The 14,137-nt window shown below is 42.6% G+C and overlaps 2 protein-coding genes across 2 annotated transcripts in view; one reads left to right on the top strand and one right to left on the bottom strand.

Moving 5' to 3' along the window:
- Positions 1 to 7,283, top strand: part of LOC138480517 (uncharacterized) — a 69,790-nt gene extending 62,507 nt beyond the window's left edge. Inside the window, exon 5 of the mRNA XM_069612278.1 lies at positions 18 to 7,283. Coding sequence (XP_069468379.1) covers positions 18 to 451 — 434 coding nt within the window. The 3' untranslated portion in view covers positions 452 to 7,283. The remainder of the gene's footprint in view (positions 1 to 17) is intronic.
- A 674-nt stretch (positions 7,284 to 7,957) lies between these two features.
- LOC138480516 (uncharacterized protein F54H12.2-like) lies at positions 7,958 to 9,163 on the bottom strand. Its single transcript, XM_069612277.1, has one exon. The coding sequence runs from the start codon at positions 9,161 to 9,163 to the stop codon at positions 7,958 to 7,960; it is 1,206 nt and encodes a 401-aa protein (XP_069468378.1).
- Between the last annotated feature and the right edge of the window lie 4,974 nt (positions 9,164 to 14,137).

The following is a 14,137-nucleotide window of genomic DNA, read 5'->3' as shown; positions in this document are numbered from 1 at the left end:
TTTTTTTTTAATTCTAGGGGCCTGTGTTGCGGCTGAAGAAGTTACAATGCAAACACCCTCGGTGATCTCCCCAGCGGCCCCTCCGGCACCTACAGGTCAGATACATACAGGGCTATTGTACAATGCTAGAAGGATTGATGCTGTGTTAGACGGGGCCGTAGAGGCTGTTTTGAATAAAAGAAAAAAACACTTATCTCTTAACAGGGAGCGGGTGTCTCAAGGGTGTGGCGCTGTTCTAGGAACCTCTAACCCTCAATGTGTTATTGTTCCCAATAATCATATACCTCTGCCTATTGAATCACTCATACCTGTAGCATATGTGAATGCTGAATATCCCCAGGAGACACAGGTAGGGGGTGTGATTACACAGGGCCCGGTGCTCCCGGTAGTGGGCTCCGAAAACCTTTTAGACAGAGGTCCGGTTAGCCCGCGTCTGTGGACACCGAGCTGAGGTGAGGCCATGCCCCCTCATTTGTACTCCCCAACAATCCCCAACCGCAAAGCCTCCGATAGTCCGCTACAGGGGTCCCCCTCTTGGGGTGAGATCACACCACCTCCGGTGTACTCTCCAAGAATTCCCGCCCGCATAGGCTCTGGTCATCAGATACTGTGGACCCACGGCTCTGGAGATATAACACCCCCCCATGCATACCCACCTACAGGCCCCAAACCTGAGATATCTAGTAATACTTCTGAAGATATAGAACGGGTGGCTGTTTACCCGAGCACCAGTGTCGTACTAGAGAAGGCTCCTATTATAATAATTTCAGATTCCCCCATAAAAATAGATTCTCAAAACTGCATATATGCATCTGTTATCCGTGAAACAGGATCCATTCTAAAACCGCTAGATCTGTCCTATCGGGGCCCCAACGGTATAAACAAACAACGACGTACATCAGTCATTTATTGTAGAGAGTCTAATATACAACCTTTAAATACTCCAAGACCTGTGAATCTCAATGCGGTCAACGGTTTTGTAAATATTCGTGCTTCTAAAAGGGATAGTGTTGTAAAAGAGTTATTTCGGCCCTCAGGCTTAAAAAAATTGAGAAAGGAAAAACACTCATCAGGAACCTATAACAACTATAGACTATGACGCCAGGCCTGTCGCTTGAGACACACGCGGGATAAAAAAGTTCTAGTCGCTTTACGTAAGCGTGTGTCTAAGACTAAGGACGTCCTTTACACCAGGGGTTTTAAAAACAACATGAAAACACCACTTAAAAAATCAATGAAAAATAAAAAGGCCCCAAAGCCTAAAAATAAACAGAAAAAGAAAAAGAAGCGGTTGCAACAGGTGCCTATACCCCACATTCCTAATTTTACAGAGGTCCCAGAGCTTTTAAGATCAGGTGTAGCCACCCAAGTGTGTACAGATGCCAACACCACAAGCGGCGAGTCTAAGACCCCGCTGTTATGATTGAAAGATGCAAACAGGTCCTCAAAACGTGGCAAAAAACGACCCATAACTGTAAAAGATTTACCGGCACGTCGTTTAAAATGGTTTCAAACCAGCAGGCAGCGGAAAATGTTTCTGAAACGCTTAAGAAAAGCAAAAATAATCATCATGCAGCGCTCACTTAAAGATTCAGATGTCCAGCCCCAAAACACACCAGCGCCTGTTGAAGCTGACACTGTATTGTTACAGAGTATGGGGACATACCAGAGAGATTTGCCAAAGTTTAGAAGTGTGAATACTATGTAGTTTTCCGCTTTGTAAATTTAGAGCGGCTAAGATCTACCGGGCACGGTTTATTGATGATTACGGATGCAGTTGAAAGGCTTGTCTCCCAGATTCTTGAAACGGTGGGTCCTAACGATTTCGTCCAGATACGTCTAAACAGCACCGCTTTAAACAGGCCTCTTTTCACAAGGCGGTCGTTTCGGCAGACCTTTGATGTTCTGCAGTTTCTCGAAAACATTGGGAAACTGCTACAAAGTAAGGCAGAACTCGCTGTAACAGAACTGCTGAGACTTGTGTCGGTGGTTGTTCGGGGTAGAGAGGGCGGAGTGTACAGACCCCTGAAAAAAACCTTTATAGCATGGTGGTGTCTAAGAAGAAACGATGGCTCTTGGACTTTAATTACGGAGACGTAAACATACGTATGGCCGCGAGCATTATAGGCTTGCTGGAGCCTAGAACGATTACGGATGGGTGCATCCAAACAAAAGCTGTGGAGTTCACAAGGCTCTAGGTATACCCCCGGGCATTATGGTTGGCTTTAACGAATTGTGTTTATTTGAAGAACACTTTGACGTACCTATTAAAATCTTGTATAATGAGGATCGGGTTTGGAAATACATTCCGGCCGGTGACAACGTGGATAAAAACACTATATATATTTTACACCACGAAAAGCATTATTATGGGATCTTAAATCTTCAAGGTTTCCTAGGGGTTCGAAATGTATGCCCGTATTGTTGTCACATATACAGCAATAAGATGGCTCAGAGATGTCAGTTACACTGCAACATGTGTCAGAGAGACGGTTGCATTGTGATAAGTGAATCAGAATTTAAATGCCGCCGGTGTAAAACATTTGCCCGGTCCAGAGAATGTCTCCAAAAACACCTTGAAAAAGCAGCTCAAGGTACTACTATATGTCCTCTTAAAGAAGACTGCAAGTCTTGGGGGCGTTTCATAAATGCTAAACATAACTGTAAGGGTAGGATCTGCCCCCGCTGTGATGAGGAAGTGATTTCTGTGGATGAGCACCAGTGTTATATGACACCTCCAAAAGAAGTAGCCAAGACTGAAAAATATATAATATTTGACATGGAGTGTATGCAAGAGACTGGCATACACATTCCCAACTATATCTATGCGAAGCATCTAATCTTTGAGGACTCTTGGCACTTCAGGGGTCCTGACTGTGTTAGCCTGTTTATAACTAATTTTCTGTCAACGAAATGTAAGGGGTATACCTTTTTGGCTCATAACAGTCAGGGCTACGATGGTTTCTTTATAATACAGCAGCTAATTAAAGAGAGAGTTGACGTCAAACTGATAACGCAGGGTGCAAAACTGAAGCTCTTAGCAGTACCAGATCTTAAAATCTGTTTTATTGAGTTTACATTTTTTACCAATGAAGTTAAGCAAACTGCCTAAGGCTTTTGGCTTCCCCGGATCTAAGGGGTATTTCCCACATTTCTTTAATACTTTACAGAATCAGAATTATGTGGGAGTCATCCCCCCTGTTGAGTATTATGGTGTTGAATACATGATGCCTTCCGATAAGGAGGCATTTCTTAAATGGTATACAGAAGCCCGTACTCAGGTTTTTGATTTTAAAAGAGAGCTAGAAACATATTGCTGTGAACATGTCAATATTTTGAGAATGGCCTGTAACCGTTTTAGAGACGGCATCATTGATCTGACCCGCAGGGTGCACACTACGGAGGACCTTGAAAACCCAGGGCAGGAGATAAAACATGTTACCTACGTTGATCCCTTTACATTTATCACACTGGCTAGATGTGTCTACATATATACAAGCAGCTGTTTCTAAAACCTGAAAAAATAGCATTCGTACCACCAGACCTGTACCACTGGAAACAAAAACGTTTCTCAATGCCATCCATTCAATGGCTGATATATATGTCTGAGCAGATTAAGACACCTATACAGCATGCTTTGCGTGGTGGCGAGAAAAAGATTGTTCCCTACTTTCTAGATGGCTATGTTTCTTTAAATGGTGAACAACAAGCCCATGAGTTTAACGGCTGTTTTTATCACGGATGTCCACGGTGCTATAAGAAAGACGACTATAACACTCTGACGGCTTGTACTTATGATCATCTATACCAAAGAACGCTTTTAAAAAAGAATTTTCTTGAGACCAGGGGTCTGCGCATTATTACACATTGGGAGCATGAGTGGGCTGAAATGTTAAAAAAAGATTTAGACTTAAAGATGTTTCTGAAGCATACAAATTTACCAGAGCCCCTAGAACCGCGTGACACACTTTTTGGAGGTAGGACTAATGCCATTAAACTCTACACAAAACAGCCCCTGGGTAGAAGATAAACTATTTGGATTTTACTAGCCTATACCCATCTGTGAACCATTCAAAGCCCTACCCTTTAGGGCATCCCTGTATCATCTACGAAAATTTTGGGGATATTACACAGTATTTTGGGCTGATCAAATGCCAAGTGTACCCCCCTAGAAATCTTTATTTCCTGGTCCTCCCTCAGAGGATTTCTGGTAAGCTCATGTTCCCTTTGTGTATGGCATGTGCCGATTCAAAACAGACTGCAAAATGTACGCACACCGATGAGGAACGCTCGATCACAGGTACATGGTGTACCGTCGAGTTAGAAGTTGCCTTGCAAAAAGGATACCGTTTGGGTAAGATCCATGAAATATGGCACTTTGAGAACATCACGGTAGAACTCTTTTGCAAGTACATTTGCATGTTTTTAAAAATCAAACAAGAATCTTCAGGATACCCCGAGGGTTGCGATGACCCTGTCTCATGCCAGACCTATATAGATGAGTATTACAAACATCAGGGTATCCGTTTAAGACCAGAATTCATAGAGAATAACCCCTCCAGACGCCAACTAGCTAAGCTGTGTTTAAATTCTTTATGGGGCAAGTTTGCTCAGAGAACAAATTTACCAAACACCACGATCATAACTGATCCTGAAAAGTTGATGGCCTATCTTTTTGACGCCGGTTATGACATTTCAAGTCTGCAGTTTATAGATGAGGAAACAGCACGCCTCTGTTGGAGGTACGCGGCTGAGTACCCGACGTGCTCCAAAAATATAAATATATTTATTGCATGTTTCACCAGAGCCCATGCCCATCTGGAACTGTATACCATCATGGATGCTCTCCAAGAACGATGCTTGTACCATGATACCGATTCGATAATTTTTGTTAGCGCCCCCGGTCAGGAGGATCCACCACAGGGCGATTATCTGGGTGATCTAACAAGTGAATTAGCGCCTGGTGAGCACATTATAGAGTTTGTTTCCACAGGGCCCAAAACATATTCCTATCGTACATCCACGGGTGCGGTTTGTATGAAGGTTAAAGGTATCACATTAAATGTCAGCAACAGCATGAAGATCAATTTTGACAGTTTGAAAGAGCTAGTGCAGGAGTACACTTTAAACAACACAACCAATACTATTGTGGTGCAGCAATCATCCATATTGCGTGAAAAGAGGCGTTGGGAAATTAGCACCCAGACGTTGCAGAAGACTTTGAGAGTAGTGTTTGATAAACGGGTGCTCGCAAATGACTACAAAACATTACCGTACGGCTACTGAAAAGGCAACAGCCTGCAAGAAGGGCACCCGCCTTCAACACCCTTTTTCATGTGTGTTAGCAGGCCCTTCCAACTGTGGTAAAAGCTATTTTATTAAGCAGCTCCTAGAAAATGCCCACACCACGATGACAGCAACACCGGATAATGTGATTTGGTTTTTTTCTTGCTGGCAAACCTTGTATGATGAATTGGCCTCTAAAATACCCCATCTGAAGTTTGTGGAGGGGCTACAGATTCTCTGAATGACGACCTTGTTAATATGATTAACGTAGATGATCTTATGATGGAGGGTGGTCATAGCTCGGAAATCGAGAAAGCTTTTACTCAATATACACACCATTGCAACCTTAGCATTTTCTACATTGTACAGAATTTATTCTACAAGGGCAAGGGCAGCCGCTCAATTACGCTAAATGCCAGCTATATCATTCTGTTTAAGAACCCCAGAGATAAAGAACAGCTTTCGGTTCTAGCGCGACAACTGTATCCGGGCAACAGTCGGTTTTTCATGGAAGCCTTTGAAGACGCTACCAGGAAACCTTATGCATACTTATTGGTGGATTTAAAAACAAATACCTTAGAGGACTACCGGTTGCGCACAGGTCTTTTTTATCCAGATTTACCAGTCGTCTACATTCAAAAGCCCTCTAGAAAAACCTGATGATGAGAAAAGCCCTCTTCATTAGTGCCGGAGACTGCCCATCATGACAGCCCGTATACGTCGAAACTACGCTCTCCTTAAAATGCTAGTAACGGCATTGCCACAACAGCGGAAGGCCACTCTATGCTCAGCTTCTGATGATTTAGTATCGACTACTGCTGAGATTGCCTTCAACACCATCAAGGGGAATGTTCCGCTATCCAGCCGTCAGCTAGGAGTCTTAAAAAGGAACAAGCTCGTCCTCAAAAAACTAGGTAACAAGCGGTCATCCCTAAAAGTTAAAAGAGAACTTTTAAAACAGTCCGGAGGTTTCATAGGCGCTCTACTAGGTGTTGCACTGACTCTGATCACAAGTCTTCTCGGAGGCAGCTAATGGAGTACAGTCAGAAGATGTATCTGGTTGACAAATGTCAGTTGGACGGCCTGAGCAGCCAAAACCGTGAAGAACCGGATATTCAAAAATCAGCCACCAGACGGTTCGATTCTGAAATGCAAGAGGTCCTAAGGCGCCAAGATTTATTGGACTACGACAAGGTTACCCTTTATTCATCTATTCTCCAAAAGTACTTAACACACTTTAGACAGGCCGAGAATGAGAAGAATAAACTAACATTGTACATGCCCCCTGAAGAGACCGCAAGTCGTGCCGTCACAAATCCCTGACCCAGCGCTTCAGACCCTATGGTATCGGAAATCCTAACCACCATTAACCCCCGCTATCGTAAAAATACTAAACTATTGTTGAACAAGATGACCGGTGACAAGGGGTTGGTACCCAGGAACACAAAGGGGGAGTTTGTTTATAAAGGGATTGCAGTCAAAGGTTCAAACGTCCATGATTTAGTACGCAGTATTACAAATCTTCAAGCTTTTGGAAGACATAAAAAACCTAGAGGTTGGGATCTGTTCATGCAAGCGGCTGCGAACTTAAATATCCCCGCGACTTTAGTAGGAAATATAGGTCATCGGGAGCTGCTTGAGACCCTAAAAGACTCGGGTCTTCAAACACCTCCTGACGATGCTGACTCCCTAGATATTTCATTTAAAACAAGAGATAAGAAAAAGAAACCCAAATGTTCGGCCTGGTTTAGTGTGTAACGGGGTGTGTTTTTTAATTTTAAAACTATTTTAACCCATGTAATATGTATATGTATAAGCGTTTATGTAAATGTTTTATAAGCATACCCAGATGAATTAATTAAACAAATTAAAAAAAAATATTTTTAAAAATGTTTGTAATACAATGTGATTATGTATATGCTTTTATATGTGTACCCCTAAAAGCTGTATAAAGAAAAAACTCTGTTTCTAATAAAATACACTTTTTATTTATTCGAGCCAACCGTCTTGCGTCTAATTATTTCAAACATGATTAACAGACTCATTTGCTTGTTTTAAAAAAAATATTAATTTAACATCACACAAGTAATCAGGAGACGTTTTGTTTAAAAGTACAAAATATTTTTTATTTAGACCGCTACACATATCTACTGTTTAGTGACAGGCTTACATTTTTGACAAAAGCTAAATACATTTCCAGGGGTTCGAGCGTATTTACGCTTGTTCACAAAATCAGTTACCATGTGATCATTTTGCATAAGATCAAGAGAATAGGTTTGCATAACATCACGCATCGACTGTTTCTCAGACATTTTAGATACAAAGTAACAAGAATGCTGACCACATGTCACTGCTTCAGAATGCTGCACTTGTGCCCTATTATAATGTAATACGTGTGCTATATCTTTAACATAGTCCAGGAGTGCATCGTCGTATATAGGGTGGCTTGAAAAGCACCCCAGACTATCAAAAACAGTTATTGAACCAGTGTCTATAAACATAGCTATCCGATGTGTGCCTTCTTGATGCTGGGGATCGATGTTTATCACAAAGCTGACGGGTCGCGCAGTAGGTATATTCCTAGGAATGTTATCACATGAATACACACCCCGGAATGTTTTCATAGCCTGTTTGCCTTTACGCAAGAAACACATGACCAGGTAGGTATTCATTACATATCGTACAGCACCTGCCTCTGATTATTGAGTTCTATGACTGAGTCAAATATGGCCATAATAATAAGATTCACAGTGTTTTGTAAATTTACAGCAAACCGAACTTCGATGTGTAAATTACCATTTCTAATCAAATTATAATGGTCTGATGATGTATTATCGGGTCTCAAATCAAATGCCATCAGAGTGTAGCCGGCGTCGTAGTCGTCACGAGGTATCACAAATCCTTTATCACGCATGTGCTTCCCGCTGATAGAGACTAGTCCCTGATACTCCCTAACCGTATTTTTGTTTTGAAAACTGGGGCTGTAGGGTTTAGCTGGTGTGACGACCCCATCCTTAAAAAGAGCAGTGTAGTTAATGTGGTAATGTTTAAAATTAAAAGGATTGCTTGCGTAGTCCCCTGAAAAAGCAGTGTTATCCACAAAACCAACAACAATTATTTTAGGTAGCTGTCCCAGGAATAAATTATCTTGACTGGCGACCCGACTGCCCGCTGGTACACTGAAGATTTTCAAGGATGTCCTCTCCACCGGGTATTTTGAGTTAGATACTTGTAGAGCGTCAGCATGAGCAAGTCTGACAGGTGGTGACACGCTGACCCTTTTAATAAATAAGCTCGCCGAAACTATTACCAGTTTGTAGACCTCTGCATCACCACTGTTAAGACAGAAGGCGTCTTTATTTCGAGAGAGTTTAATTTTCAAATCAACACCATTCACCATGAGTTTCTCCTGGAAAAACAGATCCGTGTGTAGCCGTCCTAGTAAATCAAAGTTACTGCTAGCGGTCGCATATGATGCTCTCTTTATAAACCCCTTGTTGTTTCCATCAAAGGCACAATCCTCCATATGCCCCGCCGTGTCCTTATAAAAAAGACCAGCCGTCAGTTGTGTGTCCAAAGCATCATTGCTGTAATTCAGAATGCTTTTGATGTACGCTCTATAGGCGTACATGTTGTCACTCTGTGTAATCAGGCGATCACCTAAAGTAATGTCCACCTGATTAAAAAGGGTTGCCACTGGGTATGCAATCGTGGCCACCTTCGCGGCTGCGCCGATAGCTGACCCATCCTCTTTTGTTATTTTACAGGTTAGGTAGAGTAATGTGTCATTCAGATCCAGGTACGTCTCCGTTGAGCCCGATATATAAAACTCAATGGGTGCTAACAGAGAAAGTGCAGCGAGGGGCACAACTTCCATGAAAAAACTGTTTTCGATGCTCGTCTGTGTCGGGGGTACACCAAAAAGGTCTAGTTCCGATTTCACTCACTCTCCCGAGGCACAGTGGATAAAGGCCATCTTTTAGAAAATATTGATGTTGGATCTGTTTTTATTTTGCTTGCCCCGTCTCTTCTTTGTCGCGCGTTTTCTCTTCTGAGAGGCATTAGTTGTTGATCTTTGTTTTTTATGCGGCTTCGGGGGCCCCCAACTATGCGATGACTGTCTTTTTCTTTTTGCAGGACTTTTACCCACATAAACCAGACCAGAGCCCTCTTGCGACGGTTGGTTGAAACGATTTGCGATGGATGTTGTTGCAGTAGACACCACATCCTTGGCAATGTTTGTAGCAGCTGTTTTCATATGGGGCTTGACTAATTCAAAACCTTTGCGCAGGAAGGGCATGGCTCTCCGGAATAAACTTCTGAAAATACTTCCTAACCCCTCACTATACATCACCGGCGCTCCTTGAAAGTAGGGTTGATTTCCATAACCGGCTTGTCTGCAGTAATAATCCCTATAAACGTGCGGCTCCCCATAATTCTTCAGGAAAACCATGTTCTAGCTATCTTTCTCGCGTCTAGGACGCACGTGTAGTTTCACTAGAACCTTTCCGTATTTAAATGAGACCAAGGCCCCCTGATCGTCCCTTATCCGTATGTTGATGGTGTCAAAATGACGCTTAGAAACTGGAATATAATCCAGTTTTATGTATTGTATATTAACTGAGCTGTTCTCATCAGGGGCGCGTATGAATCACCAACCCTTTGGTACTCAACTATATCGGTGTAAATCATAAGACTGTAAAATCCACCGTTGATATCAGCGCATGTTCTGTCCAATGCCTTATTACTTTTCTCATGTTGCACAGTTCCCAGCAGTCTTGCGAGTTTCCAACTACTGATAAACTCGGTGGTAAGATCGGTCGATCTTAGAAATACTTTCCGCGGGAGTTATTTATAAACAGCTGTACATCTGCATAGCGCTCGAGACTTGCTATCGATTTGTTGATAGTATCTAGCAACGCTTGTATTGTGGGGTAGAAGCCGTGTGAAAAACCCACGAGTATCAATTCTGCAGGTTCTCCACGTCTGATGGTATACCAAGCATCTTTTTTGTCCAGGGTGTCCCACGTATGGGGATATTGAACTTCCATCAAACCCGCTTCCCATCGTCCTTGTAAATCAACAGGCTGCGCCAGCTTAACCGAATAGTTCGATATTGCATTGTTGGGGAATGTATCTAAAGATGCGTTGCTGGGCAATGTAATATAAAAACCTGTGTTTTCCATCTTCTCAGGGAGCGCCTCTGCTTTTTAGATCCTCTAGAGATGCCGCTTTGACCCAACTGTTGAATTTCTCTGGCCAACCCACCCATTTTACCAGTTATTGTTCTTAGACCCTTTGCCTTTACTATGAATAGTTTTCTCAACCCTATGAAGATGCTGGGGATTGTCGTTCACCTTTTGTATCTCCTCGGTATAGAAACTACCGCTTACAGCTTCACCAGCATAATCAGTCAGTTGGTATATGTACACCCCCTCCTTCGCTGATACATTTTCCACTATAAAAATGTCATCCATAAATTACTGTTGGTATCCTTTTGTAAAGATCTCTTTTAACCGGGATACTCGGACATGGTCCCCAACGTGAAAGACGGCTTTCTTGATCTTCTCCGATAACCGGCTGGCATACAGATTTCTCCAGGCATCTAATGAGTTTTCAGCCGTTACAGACCGGGGTGTCATTTTAATAGACCGGTGTTGACTGTCTATAAACGCATGTAATATATCCACATAGCGCTGCGTATTATAGGCTGTGAAATTTCCATAGTTTAGATTTCAGGGTTCTATTAAAGCGTTCAACAACCGCTGCTTTAACCTCTGTGTGGGTTGTGAAATGATGCACTCCGTGTTGTTTTAGAACGTTTTGTAAGGGTCTGTTCAGAAATTCCGTACCAGCATCAGTTTGTAATTTTACAGGTACTCACCCCTTACTGAAGATATGCTTAAAGGCAGCTGTCACTCTTACCCCAGTCTTATCCCTCAAGGCCTCTGCAAATGCGTATTTTGATAAAACATCAATCACCGTCAGGATGTAACGGGCCCCGTCGTTCTCCTTTTGAAGGGCTGCAACGTCCACGATGTCTGCTTGCCATTGTGAGTCTATTGATGCGACAATAGTCATTCTTCTTTTAAAACGTTTTCTAGCATTTTTATGAAGGGTATATGTCTCCTGACCAGATAACCATTCCTTAATAGCTGCCCGTGAAGCGGGGTATTTTTCATGCTGCAACTTTCAATAAAGAGCATCAACACTCCCATAACTACCAACACCACTTTTATCATAATAGCTTTTATACAGTCTTGAATGCAGGCTGTTATCCATTGAAGCATTACATATAAATAAACAAACTCATGGTAGGTGTAAGACATTTTATTTTTTATGTATTTATTTATTTATTTTTATACTGGTTATTATGCATGTATGGGGTGACAAACAGTTACCACCATTGATATTTTATGGGACGCATACCAAAGCAGACTATACACATCCACATGGTTGTCCCGCCTGTAACTCTGTAGACACCATATACTTGTAGCGTTTAACAGTTCAGATAGTTCGGAGGCTTGTAAAACATCCCCTTTACAACGGAGGTATTTTGCATACATTTTGCCCACATAGTGAAAAAAAATCGCTCTAGGGTCCAGGTATAAAGATCCCACAGGGTAGCGGAGTGGTGAATCGTATTGATCACACACAGGCATCTTGATGATGTTGCAAATGTCACGTATACACATTGAACTTTCACAAATTACTGAATATCCAAATGGCCGCGTGACAAACCTCCACAAAAGATAGGGGTTGTTTTCAGCTATTCTCGCTTTTAGCATAGTGTATAAAAGGTTTTCAACACACATAGCTCCGGGCTTCAGGTTGCGCTCCACACCCCCGTCTTGTCCTCGAATAACGCTAACCTAGAAACAACGGTACACGTATAAGGGTTAAGTTTATTGTATTTTTATTTTTCAAAAAGCTTTCGGCGTACCGGACACCCCGGATGACTCTTCCTAACACTGTACATGCTAGAAAAGCTTCTTTCCATTAAACAAGCTACCTGGTTTCTAAAAACCACGGGGCCGGCCATCTGTAAAGTTTTCATTTTTCTCTGAGGATTGCAACACGTATATATTTCCAGGATTGTTAAAATTCTTTGGCAGGGCCTCCACAGGGATAACCGACTAGCTTTCACACAGCTCATGCACAGCCGCTGCGTCTTCTGGGTCCCTGTCGACGGATAGCGCTGGTGCCGGCGGACTTTCAGGGCTGTAATATTTTTGAAGGTTCTTATAGGCTTCGGCATCGGTCTTATTCTTAGAATAGTAGCTGTAGCTCGTCATAATTCCCGGTATCGAGGGCGCTAATGTTTCAGGATTTTCCATGGCTTCAGGAAGGGCTTGTACCTTCAAGCCAAACCCCGCTGTATATATATGCACCCGGCACGCTCCACCCCTAAAGGGCCCACCCCATATACATCATCTTCAGCCGCCCCACTATTCTAAAACCCTACGCCCCACTACCGGCTCTTTCTGAGGGCACATCCGGATCTTCATGGAAAACACCCATTCACATAAAATACCAAGCTGGGTCTTTCAGATAAACACACTTACCAACTTCCTGGTTAGGGCACCCCACATATGGGAACATCTGCCGTAAAACCACGTGTGGAACCCTAGAGGCTCCAGGCTTTTGGGGGACCGGACAAACACCCCTATAACGAAACACCCTGTGGTACAACCACAGCAGGGACCAAGTTCCTGTTTAACACACCTACATCACTTCCGCGTTGGGATTTTAGTCAGGCATAACTTCTGGGTCAAAGCCTATGATGTCATATCCCGTCCCAGATGCCCTAGGGACTGGATATGATGTCATAGGGGGGCGTGGAAAGCTGTCAACGCTTACTGTTAATGAAAGGGCTCATTTCCCCCTACTGATGATTACTCTTCCATCAAGACTTGTCAGGTAGCTTCTGGTATCATCAATTGATTTTTATGTTAAAAAAGCCCTAATCAATGTGTATGATAAATCCTATCCTCTGTCCTTTTCTTGTACTCTAAGAAGTGATAATTGTAGAACTCTTTCCAATCCAGCCAATGACCTTAAGATGCAATCGAGTACAGACGATTTGTAATGGTTAGCTGGGAGCTTGGCAGCTTTTGGTGTAAAGGAGGGGTGTATGCGGCCAGGCTTTTAGAATTTGTTCTTGGAACACATGTGGTTTTAAACATGTGCCTGATTAGGAAGATACTGGCTTGGCTTTGAGCTAATACGATGTTCTTATCTGCCATCAAGAAACTTTGTTGTGGAGAATGCGATCTGGATGGCTCTAGTTCATATTTGCAAAAAGCTGTCAAAGGACATACTGGTAGGTCTAAGGTTGGGGAGACTCGTGACATTGGTGCCTTCATATCGACTTTAAGAGGCCTCCATTTGGCGGGCATTCCAGCCATACAAGTCAGCATTGGCCAAGGGGAAAAGGGAAACGACTGCTGGCGATACATTTATACTGTAACTATTTGCACTCTAGTATAGAATACATGATCAATCATATGGGGTTTATTCTCCTATCCTGGTATTCAAAGAACTCAGGAGACATAATATTAGTTGGAGACTTTAACGCTGATTGAAGGTCTCAGGATGAAGATGCATTCTTTCCCTCAAAGCACTTTTCTCAGTATAGGAAAAAGCAATCTTTGCAGGGTTTGAAATGGGGAAATATTTTAGAGAATGGAATGTATCTTTATTATATACTGAAACTATCATATCGGGAAAGTTCTGGTATGCATGGTGGAACTACTTATTCATGTATTGATTTTACTGTAACTTTCAAAGCTCATTTGGCAGATTTGGTATATTTTGAGAAAAGGGAAGGGACTCCTAGCGACCATCATTG

The sequence above is a fragment of the Ambystoma mexicanum genome, chromosome 5p (genome assembly GCF_040938575.1).
Source record: "Ambystoma mexicanum isolate Mex_15411 chromosome 5p, UKY_AmexF1_1, whole genome shotgun sequence".
Taxonomy (NCBI): domain Eukaryota; kingdom Metazoa; phylum Chordata; class Amphibia; order Caudata; family Ambystomatidae; genus Ambystoma; species Ambystoma mexicanum.
This window is presented reverse-complemented; position numbering and strand designations above follow the sequence as displayed.